Source organism: Acomys russatus, chromosome 11 (assembly GCF_903995435.1).
Source record: "Acomys russatus chromosome 11, mAcoRus1.1, whole genome shotgun sequence".
In the NCBI taxonomy this organism is placed as follows: Eukaryota; Metazoa; Chordata; class Mammalia; order Rodentia; family Muridae; genus Acomys; species Acomys russatus.
The window spans coordinates 32,645,197-32,666,646 of record NC_067147.1 but is presented as its reverse complement, the minus strand read 5'-3'; the positions used below and the strand labels follow the sequence as shown (position 1 = coordinate 32,666,646).

General features: G+C 37.9%; 1 protein-coding gene across 1 annotated transcript in view; it reads left to right on the top strand.

The window, feature by feature from the left end:
- The window catches only part of Tbc1d5 (TBC1 domain family member 5), a 414,735-nt gene that overhangs the window by 293,611 nt on the left and 99,674 nt on the right, over window positions 1-21,450 (top strand). The window contains exon 15 of the mRNA XM_051153048.1: window positions 5,727-5,833. Within this exon, the coding sequence (XP_051009005.1) occupies window positions 5,727-5,833 (107 nt within the window). The remainder of the gene's footprint in view (window positions 1-5,726; window positions 5,834-21,450) is intronic.

Below are 21,450 nucleotides of genomic sequence, written 5' to 3'. Positions count from 1 at the left end.
TCTGCTTTTATGTTAAGTTCTTTAATTGGCCTTGAATTTTGTACAGGGTGATGAATATGGATCTATTTGCATTTTTCACATATAGATATCCACATAGACCAGCAGGATTTGTTGAAGATGCTATCTTTTTTCCATTGTATGGATTTGGCTTCTTTGTCAAAAAACCAAGTGTCCATAGCTGTGTCATTTTATTTTATTTTATTTCAATTCCACTGATCAACTTGCCTATTTCTATGCCAGTACCATGCTGTTTTTATTACTGTTGCTCTATAGTACAACTTGAGATCAGGGATGGAGATTCCTCCAGAAGATCTTTTATTATACAGTATTGTTTTAGCTTTTCTGCTACATTTTTTTTCCAGGACATGGCCATGTTTGTACCTGGTTTTCTCTAAGACCTAACAGAGTACATAGGGTTTGGGGGTGGGGGTGGTTTTTGTTTTATCTTAATAATTTAGTGGTTTGTTTTCTAGTCCATTTGAAAATCTCATTTTATATATTATGATTTTATTACAGAAAAGCCAAAATAGTAAGAGTCTTTAAATGGTGCAAGACATTGTTTTTTGCTCCAACTATGTACTCTTTTTCTTGCATGTTGTAAGCCCCACAAATATATTTTTAGAGTATGTAGCACTCATTACATGTCTTTTGTGTGCCAGGTGCCTTACAAGGCACTTACATATTGGCATTATTGTGTAATGAATTATAAATGAGCCTTCAGGTTTCCTTACTAGATTGGTGTGTGTGTCTGTGTGTGTGTGTGTGTGTGTGTGTGTGTGTGTGTGTGTGTGCGCGCGCGCGTGCGCGTGCGTGTGCGTGTGTGGGTGTGTGTGTGTGTTGGGGGTGGGGTTGTGCACCTGAGTGCAGGTGCCCTCAAAGGCGGTAGACCCTCTGGAGGTGGGGTTACAAGTCTTTGTAAGTCACATAATGTGGGCATTGGGACTAGAAGTTGTGTATCCTGTAACATCAGCGAGTGCTCTTAACTACTGAGCTATTTCTCCAGTCCCTGTTGTTTTTAATTTTATATGAAGTCTTTGATTATTTGTTCTGTATGCCAAATCTACATATAAATATAAGAACTTAAGCTGGTTTCCAAATAATTTCTGCACCTGGCTTTATATGTTAAGAACATTTTTTAGTGTCTGTTTGTCTTCTCTGAGGTTAAAACACAGTTTTCAGAATCCATCTCCCACGTATATTCTTTGTCTTCCATATGTAGACACGCTTGTCATGATGCTCTCTGCTATAAATAGAGTAAAACATTAGACACTGGGGAAGGCCAGGGTTTTCAGTTCAACAGTTCCTCAAAAGCTTTTTACCTGAGCATATTGTTGCCTGCTTTGCACTGCCATGTCCTCATCTGTTGAAGACAATGCATGGATGGGTTGCTTTTCTGAGAGGAGAGTAGGGGTAGGGGTCTTATGGGATGGACCTACAATATATACAAGTTGCCAGTCATGCTGTCCATACCTGAGAGGTGACAGCTATTCTTTTTCATTTTAAGGACATTAAAAGAAGTCTATGTTTCTTTTTTTTTTTTTTTTTTTTTTTTTTTTGTAATTTTCCATCTGCTTTGTTATTCTGAAAAATTATATCTCCATATAAAATTAAATAATTTGGAGAAAAGTATTCATAAATGTACCATTATAGGTAGCTAACAGTGAGCTATGCATAATGTAGTCATTTATGTTGCTTTTAAATTTCTCAGTGTAATCACATCTCTGGTTATATTTACTGATTTGACTACATTTTGATACTGTTCTTGTGGCAAAACTAAACAGACCAATTCCTTCAGAATAGTGTGGGGCACTTAAAGGAGACATATAAGTCAGTATTACCTTGTGTGAATGAAGTCGTCTTAGTTAAGTTTTTTGCTGGCTTGGGGAGTTAGCTCAGTGGTAGAACACTTCCCTAGCAAGAGCAAGGCCCTGAGTTCGGTCCTCAGTTCTGGAAAATAAAAATAAAAAGGATTTTATTGTTGTGAAGAGACACAGTGGCCACAGCAACTCTTAGAAAGGAAAACATTTAATTGGCACTCGTTTACAGTTTCAGAGGAGTAGTCTATTATTGTCATGGCAGGACCCATGGCAGCGTGCAAGCAGACATGGTGCTGGAGAAGGAGCTGAGAGTTCTACATTTTGATCCACAGGCAGCAAGAAGTGAACTGTCTGAAATCCCAGAGCCCACCCCTACACTGTTACCCTTCCTCCAGCAAGGCCACACCTACTCCCAACAAGACCACACCTCCTAATGTTGCCTCTCCCTTTGAATCAGGCATTCAAATACATGAGCCTGTGGAGGACATTCTTGTTTGGACCAGCACACTAGTACTGCTTGGAAGAGACATATTGAGCAAGAGGGCAGATGTATACCCAGCATCTGTTTCACTGTCATAAAACTTTTAGATAGATTTTAACTTGTGCACTAAGGCACAAAGAAAGAGACTCTCCAAACCCTTGAGTTCACTCAAGAGCAGCAAGGGTAATATCCTGGGATAGACTTGCTATATAGCTGCTGCTTGGCACAGAGGTCGCAGGAAAACGGCTAAAGGCCACAACAAAATGTGTTTTGAAGCAAAAAGCATTGGTTCCAGAGGTTTCTTTAGCATTGCTCTAGTTACTCAGTGGAGTCTCTGTTAAAATAGGGTTAGGTTGCAAAGTTGTGCCTGGGAAAGCCCTTTGTGGCTTTTTATCACCAGTATGCATGCAAACAGAGCCTTTTTGTGGTCAGGTATGTGGTGAATGCCTTTCATGCCAACACTCCTCAGGCCTCCGCAGGTGGGTTTCTGTGAGTTTAAGGCCAGCCTGGTCTAATTCACTTAGTGATATGTCAAAAACATAAACAAAAACCTGGAAAATTAAAAAAAAAAAAAAATGAAAAGAGTACAATTGAGTTTTGGTATCTACTTACATTTGGACAAAAAGTGTTTATGCCTCATTATGCTTTAAAAGCAAAATCCTGAAGCAATACTCTGAAGAGCTGATCCAGGGAAGGTTAAAAATAGTAACTGTTTTACTATGTCACTCCTGCCGGCTTTGGTAGGATAAGGATTTAGTAAGGAGCAAGACTGCTATTGCTTTTTGTATTAGACAAAAGTTTGCTGTGAGAAGCAAAACCTCAGGGGATAGGACGCTGGCTTAGCACGCACAAGGCCCTAGGTTCAACTCCAAGCACTATAAAATGGAAGGAGGGAAGCAGAGACCTAGAGAAGGAGGAAGAACAAAACTAAACTTCTATTATGTCACATCCCTGCTGCCTTTTTCAAAACAAGTTTCTATAGCTTCTCTGCCTACATTGGGCCTAGTTATCTAAATGGGATTTGGTACTTCATTTAATGTAATTGCAAATTAAAAGTATTCTAGAAGTACAGGTTTTTCAGTAGTAACTTGAAGATGGTGTTAGTTGAAGGCACAGGATTCAGGCTTACCTGCTGTCACGGCCTTAGTTGTGGTATATCAGTAGTCTGAGTATATGGCACATATAGATGCTCCAAACAGCTCATTTAATTGAATGAAATGTATGTGAAAATTGTAAGAGAAAATAGTTAGCTTCTTCATTTGTTCTACAAGTAGAATATTAACACATGTTGTCTTGCCTTCCGCACTTTGTAGATTCTCTAACTTTAAACAGGATTATTGTGCTAGTCCCTCCAAATAAATGCCCAGTTACATCCAATTATTCTAGACACTCAATAAGGTTGGCCTTACTGAGTAGGTTAACCTACTGTATTAGAGTAATGATTTTAAGAGACTTAATGTTGACATTTGTATCCATTATATCATTTGATTTCAAAACAATATTTTTTAAAACAGCTTTATGTAACTACAAAGAGTAAAGTCCCTGAATTTCAAATCATGCTACACAAAGGAATCACTTTTTGATATGAGCAAGTGACCTAACCTCCCCAAGTATTATTGTTTGCATGTGTAATACAAGAAAAATCACCCTATGCTTATAAGAAAATGACCATAGACATCAAATGAGATAAGGCACATAATGTTGTAAGCCTGAGTTCTTTCCCCAGAGCCTTTAGGATTCATCTTCATCTTAGCATCAAAGAGTCTCTTCAGTTGACTTTATACCTCGGTTTTTCCAAACTTGAATTGTCTTCAGAGCAAGGATTTGTTCCTTGTTGGGTTCTGTTACACAACAGACACTTAACAAGTCATTGCACTGAGTGGTACAGAAGTTTTCTAAAACCATGAAATTGTTTTCTAAAAGACTAAATTTTATATTGTAGAAGTGGCCCAACAGATTTTGATGTCACTTTAGTTAACTTTAAAGAAGACTCAAATGGAACCCTCAGATTCAAATCTGAGTACTACAACCAAAATACATTCCCCAAAGCTCTCCTGCCCTTTTTATAGGATGAGTAAAAATTATTCTCTGGCCAGGTACTAAAATCGAGTATCAGCATTTGAGAAAATAACTTTTTGAATTATAAGACAAATTGATTACCTGTTTTTTAAAACTTCTTTGCTTTAAATAAAAACTGTACGTGAAAAAATTATACCATTATATCCTAGCTTTTTTAATTTCTAGAATAAAAACGTGGCACTAGGGAACCGAATGTGAACATGGGAAAGTGAAGAGCGGGAGAGCAGGCAGGGTGAGCGAGTGCTTTGCAAATGAAAGCAGATGTGTGAAATTACAGCCTGTCAGGTCACCAGTGGAGATGACGATGATGAAGTAGTTCCTTGCGCAGTTTGTAAGTGTTCATCTTGCCCAGGCTCGTCCCCTTTGTGTAGTAGTCACAGGAGGAGCACGGTAGAAAGCTTCCTCAAAAAGTAGCTTTTCCCGCAGCAGAAAGAAAAATCTAAGAATCAAGGCGTTTCTGGTAAAAATCAATATTTTATTTGTCTTACTTCCCTTGAATCACAGTTGTTTCCCTGTGGGACATTTTTCAAGTAACCAATTAATGAACAAGACTTAGGGACAACTCTAGGAAGTTGTGGTTGTAAAGGTCCCTCACAGTCAGTGTTGCAGATGCAGCCATTGTGGCTCACAAAACACATGTCATTTAATGGACCCAACTGTGACTACAGTTATTGCCAAGAAATAGATTGGTTTACACAGACCTGTGTTTAAAAGATGTGTTTATTAACTGTACCCATAATTAGGTTGATTTAAAAACAAAAGTGTTAAATGACAGTCTGCATAATTTAAGCTGATGGTGGAAGATTCTCACCTTTTCTCCACCAAAAAAAAATTCTGCCCAGATACTCTCTCTAATTTTTTTTTACTTTTAGAAAAATAAATAACTGTAGAAATTTATGATTTTGGATTATGTGATACATATATAAAAGAATGGCCATGGTATAAATTGTAAAGTATAGTAACCTACGTAAGTACTATTTTATTAGAATTTTTAACTGCTTTCCCACTTACAAGGGTTTGTTTTTTAGTAATTTCTCAGTAGCATGTACATGTCAACAAATATGCAAACATCTAAGAATGTATTTATGTTGCAAATACCATGCCTGTGCTGCATCTCTCCCTTTCTCCACTCCTTGTGGGTAGAGTTAAAGTGTAGCTCAAAGGCACTGATCCAGAGGGCATTCGGTGAAGATCTCCTCTCAAGACAGACGTATGTCAAATCACCTAAATTATTGCATCACTTGATTTGGTTCTCAATTATTTTTTTAGAGCCATCATAATACATATATTTTAAACGGTATTATGTCTGAATCTTTTTTTTTTTTTTTTTTTTTTTCCTTTTCATTTAGTGATTTCTAGTAACTACCAGACTTGTCTTGGCCTTCTGATGCATTATCCACTCATCGGGGACATACATTCACTGATACTTAAGGCTCTGTTCCTTAGAGACCCAAAGGTAAGCTTTCTTGGGAGAAATGTGCATAATTTTAATTTGTGTGAAGAATTGAGTTATCCCTCTGACTTGTTCCTAATGGTTGTTAGAAGTTGTAAGCCAAAGTTCACATATGTAATTGGCCAGTATGTTAGTAAGTGGATTCAGGGGACTTTGTCCTGACAAACTGCACCCTAGGAGGTACCCATTTTCCTCAGAATGAAGACCTTCCTGTCTTTCTGTTAGCTTAAGAATATATTTAAACAGCTACTTCTTACAGCCAGGCTTCCCTATCTTTGACAGCACTCATAGGGGATGAGTTGTTCAAGTAGAGCTTCTGGGGCCATATGAGGATCAAGGGGAAAAGAGCTATCGTAAGGACTGGGCTTACCAGAATTCATTACAGAATTATGGTTTGAATATATATGTGTACATATACAAACATTATTCTACTTTATAGCTTTCAAGTTACTAATAAAGACTCTGATAGACCTTAGGACTGATTTCTTTATTTTAGTATAAAGCAATCATTAAAATTTTCTTCATACTTCACAGAAAGAAGTGCGTTCTTTTACAACTAATGTTATATTTCTTCAAAAATAAGAACATTTAATGATCGTTTTTTTAAAAAAAAGTGAATCCTTGCTGGTTTTGAGCCAGACAAAAATATTGGATGAAGAGTGAGTAAGAGAGAAAGCTTCAAATGCAAGTATCAGAATGCCAGGCATTGGATGGTAATCCCAGCCTTTGGCTCTTTGGAAACTCTCCCAACAGTCATGTTGGCAGTTGTCAAACCATCTCTGAGTCAGTCAGTCTGTCTGTGAATTCTGTTGCCAAGTGCTGCCTGTTCATCTTGAGCGTCCAAATTTAATAGAAATCTGATTCTAAAGAATTTTTTTAGCTTTCTCTAGTTGGTGACATTAACTCACCTTTGAGTATATTTTCTATTATATGCCTGAGCATTTTCCCTACCTGCTATTTATAGAAATACTAACCTTTACAGCATGTCTGTTATACATAACAATTATATTAAGCATCAAAATAAAAACTATGATTTTTAGTGGAAACATCCTTTTTAGATATGGCTATTAAATACCACTATTTGTACCTTATATTTCTGATTTTATCTATATGTGTGTGTAAATCATATGTACTTTGTAACTAAAAGCCCCACAATCGAGTAGCTATAAAAGTGATAAAGATGAAGTTGCCAGTCATTGATGAGTTTTGGTCTACAACCCTAACGTACATTCTGTCACCTCAGCATTAGGAATTCTTAGGGGCAGAAAATGGGAGAATAGCTGAAATTCAATTTCCCATTTGTTTCTTAAATAATATTTTATTAATTCTTTGATAAATTCATGCAATGCATTTTGAAAATTTTTAACTCCCTCCCCAAGCTCCATATCTATCTCCCTTTCCCTTCTTGGGCCCTTCTTGGTTGCAAGCTTTTCTCAGAGAACCCTTGTTGTAATGAGCTTGGCAGTTTTGAGGACAGGAATTTGCACAATCCCCTTCAAATGTAACGTTACTAGACCAAGACTGTGAGTCTAGGGAGGAGGACCGTGTCACATCACAGCAAGGGCACACTGTCAGGCACAGGGAAGCACTGGCGGGTTTCCTAGAGGAAGCACCGATGGGCAGCTCACAGGCACTTGTAACTCCAGCTCCAGGCATCCAGTGCCTGTCCTCTGTGGGCACTAGGCCACATGCTTGGGGCACAAATATACATGCAGTCAAAACACCCATACATGTTAATTGACAAAACAAAACAAAACACAGCCAGTACACTTTGGTCACCTGGCCTAGAAAGCACTTGGGAGGGAAAGATAGAAGGGCCCAAAAGGGACAAGAACACTACAAGAAGACCAGCAAAGTCAACTAACCTAGACCCATGGAGATTTACAGAGATAGAAGCACCAACCAAAGCGCATGCATGGACTGGACCTGGGCCTCCTACACATATGTAATCAGTTTGATCTTCATATGGGTCCTCTAGTAAGTGCTGTCTATGACATGTGCTATCTATGACATGGACTCTGTTGCCTGCTTTTGATAACTTTGACCTAACCAGGCTGCCTTGTCTGGCCTTAGCAGACCAAGAGAAGCTCAGTCCTGATGTGACTTGATGTGCTGGAGTAGGTTGGTGGGGGTGCGGGTCCCCTTTTCTGAGGACAAGGGGTGGGAGACATAGGGAGAAAAAGATGGGAGGGAAGGACTGAATAGTGGAAGGAGGGAAGGCTATGATCAAGATGTAAAGTGAATATATAAATTTACAATAAATTATTCAAAAAATTTAATGTTTTTAAGTGGTCTGGTATAATTGTATGTTTTATCTATGTGGCCCTAGTCTTTTAAAGTTGAGATATTTTAAATTGCATTTTCTAGGTCATAGGGTTTTCTGGGTCTATTTAAATTATTTACTTCATCTTTATTTAACCTTGGTGGATCATTATATATATGATTAATAGAATATAATTTAAACTATGTCCTTATGATTCTCTGGATTTCTTCAGTGTCTGTTGTAATATTTTCCTTTTCATCTATGATTTTATTAATTTGGGTCTTCTATTTCTTTTTGTTAATTTCCTAATGGTTCATCAACCTTGCTAATATTTTCAAAGAACCAACTATCTCTTCCTGTATTTTGTTTTAGGTTTTTTGTTGTTGTTTTTCTTTTTCTTTTCCCAGGTCTTTACATGCATCGTCAAGTATGAGAGAGCTCAGATTTTTAATGTAGGTGCACAGTGCTATAAACTTTGCTCTTAGGATTGCTCTCTTGGTCTGGTTTTTTTTTTTCCCCCCTGTGATAAGATACCATGACCAAAACCAACAGAGGAAGAAAGAATTTGTTTCATTTTACTACTTGTAGTTAAAGCTTCCAGGGAAATCTGGGCAGCAACTGAGGGCAGTCACTTAGAGGCAGAAACTGAAGCAGAGATCACTGAGGTATACTGCTTATTAGCTTGCTCCTCTGGACTTGCTCAGCCTGTCTTCTTATACTACTTAGGACCACCAGAGTTGGGCCCACCCACAATCAAGAAAGTAAATTACAAATGTGTCCGTAGATCAGTCTGGTGGGAACATTTTCTCAGTTGAGGCTCCCTCTTCTAGAATGACTCCAGCTTGTGTCAAATAGACATAAAACTAGCCCATCAAGCTGTTTTCATTGTATCCCATATATTTTCATATGTTGTGTTTTTATTTTCATTCAATGCTAGGATTTTTAATTTTTTTCCTGATTTCTCTCTTGCCAGACTTTTCATTGAGTAATAACATGTTGTGTGTTTCCATAAATTTGTCTACTTTCTGTAGTTTCAGTTGCTGTTGATATGCAGGACTAATTCTTTTGTGGTCAGATAAAAAGCAGTATGTTATTTCAGTTTTTCTATACTTGTTGAGACTTGATTCTGTCTTAATTTGTGGTCGGTTTTGAAGAAAGTTCCATGGACTACAGTGAAGAAACTGTAATTAGTGTTTGGGTACAGTGTTTAGATGTCTGCTAGATCCATCTGATTTATGGTATCATTTGACTGCAGAGGTTCTCTGTTTCATTTCTATCTGGATCACCTGTCTATTTGAAGGATTGAGGTGCTGAATTTACTGACTGCACTGGATCGGAGTGTATCTGTGGTTTATATCTTCTAGTATTTCTTTCATGAAATGGGGTGCCCTTCTAATCAATACATAATATTTAGAATTTTAATATCCTCTTGGTTCATTTTTTTAATGAATATGATCCTGATCTCTTCTGAGATTTTGGTTTAAAATCTATTTTGCCAGATATTAGAATAGCTACATGTGCTTGTTTCTTAGTTCCATTTGCTTGGACATACTTTCTCCCTGCTTTCACCTGAAGGTGGTTTCTGCTGTTGATGGTGAGGTTTGTTGACTTAGGCTTCTTTCAATGAACTGTCTGTAGCTGTTAATTCCCTATACCTTCCTGGGTGTGTTTAACTTTCTCTTCAGACCAAAGTATTCTTCCAATATTCTCTGTAGAGCTGGCTTAAGGGTCATACATTCCTAACAATCTATTTTTATCACAAAAAGTCTTTCTTTCTCATTCTGTTCCAACTGATAGTTTTGCTGAGTGTAGTAGTCTGAGATGACATCTGTGATCTTTGAGAATGTGTAGAGAGCATCATCGTCCAGACCCTTCTGGTTTTCAAAGTAGTCTGCAGGTGTTACTGTAATCAGCCTGCCTTTGTACATGACTTGATTTTCCTCCTCCAGCTTGAATATCCTTTCTTTGTTCCATACAGTTAGTATTTTGGTTATTATATGACATGTGGAGTTTCTTTTCTGATCCTATTTACTTGGTATTTTGTTATGCTTCTTAGACCTTGCTAGACATTCTTTTGAGAAATCTATGATTTTCTTGAAAGTGTTTTCTATGCCTGTGACCTGAGTTTATTCTTCGTCTATACAGATGGTTCAAATTGCATTTGTTCTTTTTATAGTGTACCAGAGTTCCTCCATATTGTTTCCAGTGTTTCTTTTTTCTAGATTTAACATTTTTTTAGAGTGATTTATATATTTTCTCTACCTTATCGTCAATCCTTGATACTCTTTGTTCTTTATTCCAATTGATCCATTCTATTGGTGAGGCTTCCCTTTTTTTTTTTTTTTTTAATTTCCCTGACTTAATAATTTCATTTCCAGTTTTCATTTCAGATTAGCTTTTCTTCAGGAATGCTATTTCCTTATTAAATTCTATTTTCATAGTCTATTTTCTTTATTTCATTCAAGCAACTGGTTTGCTTTTTAGTTTGTTGGATTTGTTTTGTTTGTTTTTGGGGTCTTCGTTATAATGTCCTCTGAGTTCCTTACACATAATTATAATTGCCGTTTTGAAAGCATTACTTTTTTATCAGCTGTGTTGTTCAGGGAATGTTATTAAGCAGCACTATTTTCTGGAAGAGGCGCCTTGTTGTTATTCATGTTGCACTCTTTGGGATGTGGGACTTAGGCGTGAGGAGTTAAGTTTTCGTGACATTCCTCGGTTTGGATGTCTGGGCTCACCTTTGTTGGGTGACTGTTTTGAATTTTGTTTGCTGTGAACCTAGCTTGTCAGGATATGGACCACATAAGTGGTACTTGGGGTTCAGTCTTGGAAACTGTTTTGATGTACAAATTGCATATCAGAAGTGTACCCCATTCAGCTGGGAATTGATACAACTTCCAAGCCTAGGAGCAAACTTCCTGTAACATCAGAAGATTCTAGCTGGTCGTCAGATGTGTATTGATGGCTCATTGCTTTCCACAGGTTGTTTTTGGGTGGCAGGGACTACGGCCACAGTGGGAGTGTATCATCTCCCTAGTAGCAGGGTACAGGATATTTACCATCCTCAAGAGGATGTGACTGGGCCCCTATTGGAGTAGAGTGATTGGTGTGTAATTGAGCCTGAGTTCCCTATTTGAATGGAGGGGTTGGCTCAGTGAAGAAAGGTATGATTATTGTAGCACAACTTACCAATCTCAGGAATTTCCCCTATGTAAGTATGTTGATCTTTTTAGGAGTAACTCACCCAATTTCAGAATTCTTCATACTTAATCCATTAATGTTTATTAATGGAATCTAACTACCCTTTCATAAACTAATGGTGTGAGCTTTTTTTGTAGAATACTCTTTATTTCAGTAGGTTATAATGAAACAAATTCTACTAGCATTAAAAATTAAGATTCAGATTTTCAGGCAAATGGATGCAATTAGACAAAAATCATCCTGAGTTAGGTAACCTAGACCCAGAAAGACAAGCATGGTATATACTCACTTATAAGTGGGCATTAGCTGTAAAGTAAAAGACAAATCATGACACAGTCCACAGACTCAGAGAGGCTAAGTAACAAGAAGGGCTTAAGGGGGTGGGGGCACAAGGATCTCCCTAGGAAGCGGAAATAGAATAGATTTCACGTGTGGACTGGAGTGGGGTGGGGTGGGAACAGGAGGGATCAGGTGCCAGGGAGAGAGGGAATACTGAAACAACTGCAATGGTGAGGGGCCTTTGAGGGTGAGATGGAGACCTAGGGAATGGAAACTCCACAGAATGTTCAAGTGTAACCCTTGCAAAGACTCCTAGTAATAGGGGACACAGTAAATGTCCCAACTGTCTTCTATAGTCAGGCAAGGCCTCAAGTGGAGGGACTGGGATGCCAACCCAGGCATAAAACCTGTAACCTACAGTCTGTCCTGCCTGCAGAATGTTCTGGGACTAGAGCCTGACAGAATCATCACCACAGAGACCAGAGAGACTTCATCCAGCAACTGATGTTAGAAGATGCCAATTCCCACAGCCAAACATTAGGCAAAATTTGGGGAGTCCTAAAGAGGAGGAGGAAGGATTGGAGGAAACAAAGAGGTTAGGGACATACCATGAGAACATGGCTCACAAAATCAACTGACTAGGACACATGGGGCTTGCAGAGACCAGGGAGTCTGTAGGGTAGGTGACCTAGGTTCTCTGTATGTGTTATGGCTGAGTAGCTTGGTGTTCTTGTGGGAATCCTAACAGTAGGGACAAGAGCTGTCCCTCACTCTTTTGCCTACTTGTAGGACCCTTTTTGTCCCACTGGGTCACCATGATGTGGTGGTATGTGCCTGGTCTTATTGTAGCTTGATACGCCATGTTTGGTTGATGTTCCTGGGAGGCCTGCTCTCTATTGAGGAGAGATCAAGAAAGGGTACATCTGGAAGAGAAGGGAGGAGAGGGAGGGAAAACTATGGTCTGGATGTAATATATGAGAGGTTTTTTTAAAGGAATGATAAAAAATATATAAGATAAGGAGAAAAATATTAGCACTAATGTCTTTAAAGGGGGAGCTACCCATCTCTATAGTCAGAGTCTTACCAACTACAACTATCTTCAAAAGATGGGATCATAGCTGATATTTCAGGGATTAAGGAAACTGGGCCTGAAGAGAAAGTCATGTTTACAGAGCCTATGAACAGGGTTATGGAATGGTGGAATCTATAGGAAAAGTAAAGAAAGCTCCTTAACTGTAAGGAGTTTTCAGGTAGCTATCCAAGAAAGGTGCCATTGGAACTGGCTATAATGGCTGATTCTTTGACGTCACTCTGTAAATTTCAGCAGAGGTAATTAACACTCACTCTGGCAATGTAGAGTTTGAATCAGAAAATGGTGACACAGATCAAGCTCGGTATTTTGGAACCATCATGTTTATTGAGTTTTGTTAGTGTTTTGTAATATTTAGAAGTTGAATCAAGTTATCTCTGATGACCTGCCCAATTAGATCATCATTTGTCTATAAAGAACTGATTTCTACTGCACTAACATAACCCAGTTTCCTACTACAAAGGCAGAAGTAAAGGAACCTGCTAATCTGTGTACTTAATAGAAACCCACAAGTGCACACCATTTTCAGGCCATGACTATCAATTAGAGAACAAAAGAGGCCATTTATGCTAAGGGGGAAAAGGAAAGAACAGTGTGATGCTAATGCCCCTGCCAAGCTCCCAACTCTAGGCATCCAAATGTTCTGAATGGTTTTCTTCTTTCTTAATAACAACTTAAGGTGCTTGTCACTCCTGATTCAAGTAGATAAGAAAAACATACAAACACAGTGGAGCTGCTAGTAGTAGTAATAGCAGATAAGATCTGAGGCATGAAATAGTTTTTTTAGTTCTAGCTTCATGTCACAGTAGTGTGCATGCTGCTGACAGCGTCAATAAAGTAAAAGCCAGCAAAGAACTCCTTAGGACTTCATTGCCCACCATCAGAAAAGTACTTTGCCCTGTTATCATCTTTTATTTCTTCATGGAAATTGCTCTTTGAGACTATATTCTAGAAATACAGTTTGAGACACCAATCTCTAATTGTTCTGTATGGGTGTGGTAGACTTTGGAAAGATTCACTTGAGCAGTTTGAACTAATATATCTGTAAGCTGTGGTAGCAGAATTATAATTCATATTTTCTCTAACACTTGGAAGAGCTTAATGCAGACCTCATAGCAGCCCCAGTGAACTGAGACAGAACAGCTTAGACAGGCTCTTTCCAGTAGATTGGGGAAGATTCCAGGCCAGAAACCTATAAGCTATATATAAATTAGCTAGAGTAGCTTCTGGACCTTTGTGCCAGCTTCTCCCTCCTGAGATTCTTGACACTTTCTACCTTTTCAGCAAAGCCCTGTCCAGGTTCAGTTAGGGCATTTCCTCCCTTTGAGTAAGTGTAACGTGTTTATTTTACCCATCCTTGTATCAGTTATTTATCAGGATTTATCTCTGCTCATTTTCCATCAGTTACCTTTATGTCCTACACATGACTGGTAAAGAACGTATCTCCTTCAAATGCTGTGTCTCTTTCTAGGACTTCCTCATTGACTCTAATCTAAATAAAACTCGTTTACTGACTGTCGCCTGTATTTATGTACATACAAGCCATAGCCAGTGACAGAGTTTAGCTGGCATGTTTATCGTGATGGTAAGCTAACTCTAGCACTCCACCTTAAGTTGACCTAGGTCCTTAATTTGCCATGTCAGAATTCCTTGAAAAGTTATTTTTACCTTCAGATGTTATGAAATAACAATGACTTAGCAACAAATCTGGTTACTAGAAATACAGATTCTAAACTCAGCTTTTCAGACCATGGTTCTGATTCTCTCTGTTTTTTTTAAATCACACTGAAACTAGTGAGTGGATTTCCAAACATAACCAAGAAGTGAAGTTAGAAGGATAGAAGGAGGGCAGTCTGAAAAATATGAAGTGATTAAAAAACATTGTTCTAGCTAGTAGTTCAAATTTAAAAAAAAAAATTAAATCCAATTAGAAACAAAAGTCATAGAAAATGTGAACATATTGTGTTCTTTAAACAACCAGATGTTCCCTCCTTCCTGAAGGCAGTGAGGGCTAGGAATAGAGGTTTTAAACTATTGTTTTAAGTTAACTGTGAATTCTGAAAATCTGTTTTTACCCTTCAGCAAATAAAATTCTAATACAAAAACATAAGCAAAGTAATTTTCATTTTTGGTGCTCTTATTTGTGTTGTGCATTTAAGTGTTATCGTTACCACAAAGACTTATTACAAATGAAATACAGTGTGTGGATTACCATTTTAGATTATGCAATAAGAATTTGACGGCTTCCATTTGTTTGGAAGAGAGAATATTCAGAGAAGTGTCTTAGTAAGTTCTCAGGTCTCCCAGCAACGTCTAGTGCTGTTATTAGGAGGAAACTACTAGATGTAAAGCAATTTTATAATTATCCTTTACATGGGAACTTACTAGAAAACCGGTATATGCAGTGTTCTTATCCTCCACCAGTTCTGGTCTGACTAGTGTTTTAGCTTGTGTTAAATTTTACTTTTTTAAATTATAAGGTGCCTGAACTTCCAGTTTCAGATTTTAGGTTGACACTTAAATTTTTACTTGTTTTATTTTTTATTTTTTTAAACTCACTGTAGTTAGAACATTGTTGTCATTTCATAATGACATTGTAAACTACTGTGCTGTGGAGGGTTGAAACTTGAAACGTCTCTAATGGAATGGGTCTGTGGCCAGCCAGGCAACTTCACTAGAACATGAGGCATGTCCCTTCGAGAATGCCATTGTCCTCCTCTCCTTAACCAGCAAAAGCCAAATGACAGCCCAGACTGACTGGGGAGGAAGGTTCACGGTGTTTTTCCTTTTAATAATTTTTCATAATATTTCTTTTGCGGGCTCTGTAGAGATTTTGTATTATTTCTAATCAAGCTTGCACCAGGATTTCCTGTTAAAAATATCTCTTTTTCAACTTTTCTACCCCAAAATGAAGTATTTCTTTAACAACTGATATTCTTGAAGGATAATTTTTTTGTGTTTGTGACACAGGGAAGCTGATTTTTCTTTGTTTATGAGCTGTAAAATTAATATTTCATTTTGTCACTAAATTTCCACAGCTTTTTCATTACTAGATTAAATATTTATTATAGTTGTTATTTAGGTATTAGTACTTAAACAGATATATTTTCATATTTAATCAGAAATTCTTTTCAGTGTAGACTAGCATATAAGTAAATAAATAAATGGTGGCTAGACTGTAAAATAATTATCTTCAACAAAGGCTATAAGTTTTTATTAAACTATTATTTGAAGTTTATTTTTTTAGACATCTAATGATATAAAAGTAGGTGTTTATCAAAAAAAGTTTAGAGTTTCTCTGGCTGCTTTAAATTACTTTGAATTGATTTCATATTTTTAACTAATTTACTTAACCAGTATTTTTATGTATCTTATGTATATTAAACAGTGTTTAAGTGATAGTGATATAATAGTCAACAACAAAAAATTATGGATTTTATAATAATAATCAAGAAGTTACTTGCCATGTTCTGAAAAGGGTGCAATAGAACATGGTCATTAAAGTCATTGAATAGGTTATAGTCAAAACTGAGTGAGACCTAGTTTAATGTGGTTGCTCTAAAGGCCTTCCCTGTCTATTTTTTTTAACATTGTCATGCTTTGCCCTTTATTATGTTCTATTCTTTTTTTAACTTAAAAGTTTTTATTTTTTATTAAATATTTTTATGTATACATTTATATTAATACACATATTTACAATAAACTTCCTACAGCAAGGAGAACCATGAAACAATCAGGAATTATATAAACGTTACATTCTTAGTGTTTTTGGCTATTTGTATTTGCCAGCCTTCCTGTCTTGGTGCATCTAAAATTCTGAATGTAAATCAATATCCATCATATCTCATCATTATTAGCTTAAAACATCTATCTAGACCTAAAAACATCTTAACCCCTAAACAACTAAATTTAATTGTAAAACTAAACTATCTAGTTGGTCTTCAACCCATCAGAGACTTGAGAAGGAATAAAATTAATTACCTGACTATATAGGAGGTGCAGGTTAGCTGCTTCCCAAATGGGAAGATGACAGAGACAGTTTACTACCCAAGCAGTAACCCAAAACTCTGTATAACATTGGAGCATCATCTTCAGCCTTCTGGCCCAATACATCTGACAGACATATTTGTGAGGCAGAAACTATTGAGGACTTGTTTACCCTGTCTTTACAGAGTTTGGCCGTTGACTCTGCCTGCATCCAAGCCTTCCCTTTTTTAGACAGAATTCTGTCTGTGGTAGAAATGAGGACATTTTGTCTAGTGCCTAGTTTGCCACATTTGAAGTCATCTCCATAAGAAGGTTCTTTGTTGTAAAGGCCTTCTCTTAGGAGAGACCAGTCAGACAAGAAAAGGAACCAGCCAGGCAAACAACAGCAGTGAACGCCTCCTGTATACTTGCCATTACCCTGTCAGGTTGTGATTGAAGAGAGCTTGGCCATGCCCAGAGCTTGCTTTGTTCTCCCTGCGTGGTCGTGCCTGGTAATATGAAGTTAACTCCAAATCCGTGGTCCTGCCTGTTAGTATGAAGTTAACTCCAAATCCATGGTCCTGCCTGGTAGTATGAAGTTAACTCCAAATCCGTGGTCCTGCTTGTTAGTATGAAGTTAACTCCAAATCCGTGGTCCTGCCTGGTATGAAGTTAACTCCAAATCCATGGTCCTGCTTGTTAGTATGAAGTTAACTCCAAATCCGTGGTCCTGCTTGGTAGTATGAAGTTAACTCCAAATCCGTGGTCCTGCTTATTAGTATGAAGTTAACTCCAAATTCGTGGTCCTGCCTGGTATGAAGTTAACTCCAAATCCATGGTCCTGCCTGGTATGAAGTTAACTCCAAATCCATGGTCCTGCTTGTTAGTATGAAGTTAACTCCAAATCCGTGGTCCTGCCTGGTATGAAGTTAACTCCAAATCCGTGGTCCTGCTTGTTAGTATGAAGTTAACTCCAAATCCGTGGTCCTGCTTGTTAGTATGAAGTTAACTCCAAATCCGTGGTCCTGCTTGTTAGTATGAAGTTAACTCCAAATCCGTGGTCCTGCCTGGTATGAAGTTAACTCCAAATCCGTGGTCCTGCTTGGTATGAAGTTAACTCCAAATCCGTGGTCCTGCCTGGTATGAAGTTAACTCCAAATCCGTGGTCCTGCCTGGTATGAAGTTAACTCCAAATCCATGGTCCTGCCTGTTAGTATGAAGTTAACTCCAAATCCGTGGTCCTGCCTGGTAGTATGAAGTTAACTCTAAATCACATCTTGAAACACCAAAGGCATTGCTAGATTCATAGTGATCCTTCCTGATGACTAAGACTTTTAAATAAATAAATATATTTATATACCATTTTACTCTCACCAACAGTTTCCAGAAATGACCGTGGAGAGTTGCTTGGCTGTAAGCAGACTCACAGACTCAGCCTCTGGAGTTTGAAGAGGTCAGGCTGTTAGGTTCCTGTTGTCACTCATAAGTACACTCTTTTGATCTTCAGAGATCATCTTACCACTTTCTCCATGCCACCATCGCTGGGAGTTTTGCTTTTGTTTTAGTACACATGTGTTGCACTGTGTGTTGACAAGCTAGACAGTTCTGTCTCCCCTACTAAGCCAAGCCCTGAAGAGTCAGTTTCTGGATTCTCAGCAGCACTTGCTCATTGTCTGCCTTGGGGTAGGGGGTGGACTGTGTTTATGAGATAGCTTGCTTCTTTTCTTGTACCATAGAATGAAGACATGGATCCACCTACCTTTCTGGATACATCTTAGCAAGATTCAATTTAGTTTAAAAAAATACGGTTTATTTTTCTCAACTTTATTTTTATGTTATTTGTTTATTCATTTATTTTTATTTATTTACTTTTGAGAAAGGGTCTCTCTCTGTAGCCCTGGCTGTCTTAGAGCTCACTGTGTAGATCGTGATGGCATTGAACTCACAGAAACACACGTGCCTGTGCCTCTGCCTCTGTGAGTGCTGGAACTAGAGGCATGGGTACCACACTGGCCTATTTCTCTCAACTTTCTACACAAGAGTTACTCCATGTCATTAGGACTAACAACAATAACAAAAAAGTTAATCTTACAGAAGGTAAAAGACATTAGAACAATGGAAAAGATAGCTAATTGAGACTTAGAGTCGAGTGGACATCTTAGAGCAAGAGTTAGTTATTCCATGAGCTTTGAGGAATTCACTAGTGATATTCCAGTGTGAGAAAACAGAAAGTCCTAGGGGATTGTTCAAGCAACTGGCCAGGCTGGACTTGGCAGTTATCTATCTAGAGTCATTTGGAGACCCCTCAGGGACCAAAAGAGTGGCCGCATCCACTCTCTCCCTAGAACCTCGTGTATTTGCAAACTCTGATTAAGAATCTGCCATTATATAATGGCACGTTCTTATCCAGCATAGTTAAATACTTTGTGTTACAAGTGAAAAGCCATTTGAAAGAGATTACGTTCCAGGGATTATTAGATTATTACCTATAAGTAGTTTTTTCACCATTATAATACATACTGAAAATAAGCATGTCTTTGTTTATACCTTCAGTCAATCCAGGAAAGCTGAGTGATTTTTATCCTGAGCACCTGAAGAAGAGCTATGAAACTTCATAGAAATGATTGCTTTGTATGTTTTAAAGGAATGGGTTCCCCCATTGAGAAACAGTGCATTATAATGGTAATAATATTTCCTTGGAAAACTGAAAAAGATATTAAAATACATAAATTAATTCTGTTCTGATTAATAAATAATAACTTAAAAGTCTACAAATTGATCTTCTGATTTGTGTTCAGTGTCTTAAAAGTAAAGAAGCTGTAGATGTGTAGGGAGAGTAGGAGAAATGCTTACTCTGAGTAGACTATTAAGGCTTCTATGCATGTGTCTTTGTGAAGCCATAAAATCTGCACAACCATCATAGCGAAAGGATTTTCCGAGTTCCGGAGCCAAAGGGTGAAGTGACTGTCCTGGGATACTGCCCTTGATGTGCTGCCCTCTAAATAGATAGCCTTTTTCTGCCTTTATTCAAATCCATTCCTTGTTTTACAGAGGTGTCAAGTGAGGCCATAATCAACTGTTTTCTCCAAAACTCCTTTCTAGTTCCAAGTGTTATCACAACCTATCTACTCACTTTCCTCATTGTAGGAAGCAGCTTCTTCAAAAGAGAAGAGTCACCTCTAAGTGTTTCCTTGTCATTTTACTCATATCTTCATACATTTAAGTGTCAAAGAGATTAACCATAACCAGTTCACTCAACTCCAGTGAATACCTGAGATAGTACTGTGTTGTGGATGTTGAGTTTTCCCCGAAGGCCATGGTGGCAAAGATGTATTTGTCCTTTTATCTTGTTAGACGATGATGGAAACGTTAATAAGTTGAGCCTTAAAGGAGGTCTGTGAGTCTTGGGCTGTGCCTTGAAAGAGAGGCTACTCCGTCTCTTTTATAGCTTCTTACAATGTTGTGCTTTACCATATGTTCCCACAAGTGCATGAACCATGGGCATAAACCATTGACCATGGATCAAAGTCTCTTAAACTGAGCTCAGTAGAGCCTTTCTGATACTTTCTATAGCAGTAGAAAGTTGATAAATTACCTGTTCTCAAAAAGAATCACAAATGAAATATTTTTAAAGGTGAGTCTTAAAATAGATCTAATTCAGTCACTTTATGACTACTATTTTGTGAGATATAAGTAAATTCTGGAGTGCACAAATCACTAAGGTAATCCTTGTGTCCCATAACATTCATGTGTGTGGACTATTCAGATCCTCCACACCAAAGCAGCTTAGTTCTGTGAAAGGCCCCCATTTGCTAATAGTGACATAGATTTCCCCAGCACTGCCTCCCCACCCCCCAAAGAAACTTTGGGAAAATTCTTTATTTACTTGGTTATATTTGCTAATTTTGAAAAAGAACTTTATAGTTTAATTTCTCTACAGTTTCTTTCTCTAAAGAACTATTCTATTCATTTAGCCAAAATTTCCTAAAGTCTTACTATGTCAGAGATCTTGGTGAATGGAATTGTAAAGAAAGGTGAGTAGCATTTGCAGCCACTCAAAGCATATACGTCTGGCTGATCGCCCTGTCTTTCCAGCTTTCAGTGAAACCCAGTGGCCTCCTGTCCCCTCCCCATAGTAGATAACGAACAGACTTGCTCTGTGGCTTTTAAATGTATGTCTTTGGCAGTGCATCGATTACATGAAGACATTGCCTCTATCTGTTTTATTTTGTTATGAATATCTGTCAGAATGGATGGATGAACAACTATAATAACCTAAACAAAAACCTCAAGTTCTTGCCAGACAGGAAGTTACTGTATCCATTGCAGTTCGGTTCAACAACTACTCATGCCTCCTTTGTGCTGGGTACAGAGGGCACAGCACCCTCCCCGACACACCGAGTATGCAGCTTAATACAGTGAATTATAAGAAGGAGCACTTTAGATATGCATTCTGAATCTAGTTAAAAATAAACCTACAGTGAGGCCTAGAATTCTGTACTGTGCCAAAATTAGCAGGCCATGGACAATACTTTGAAAAGGTTATTAGACTTGGGGGGGGGGGAATGTTCCTATACAGATTGAAAGCCAACCCCTAAAACAGAAGCCCAGGTGCTAAATCAGTGACCTCCAAAGTACAGTATGTTCATGCACAGTGACTATACAAAGATAATGGGATATATACTTACCTGATTTAAAGACAAGAAGCAAAATTTACTGCTTAGTTAGTTTTACTGCTTAATGTAGAGGGTAGCAGTGGAGGGTTTTTGTGTATGAGCCAACCGTTCGTTGCCTGTGAGGTCCGCTAGGAGTAAAGGGGAC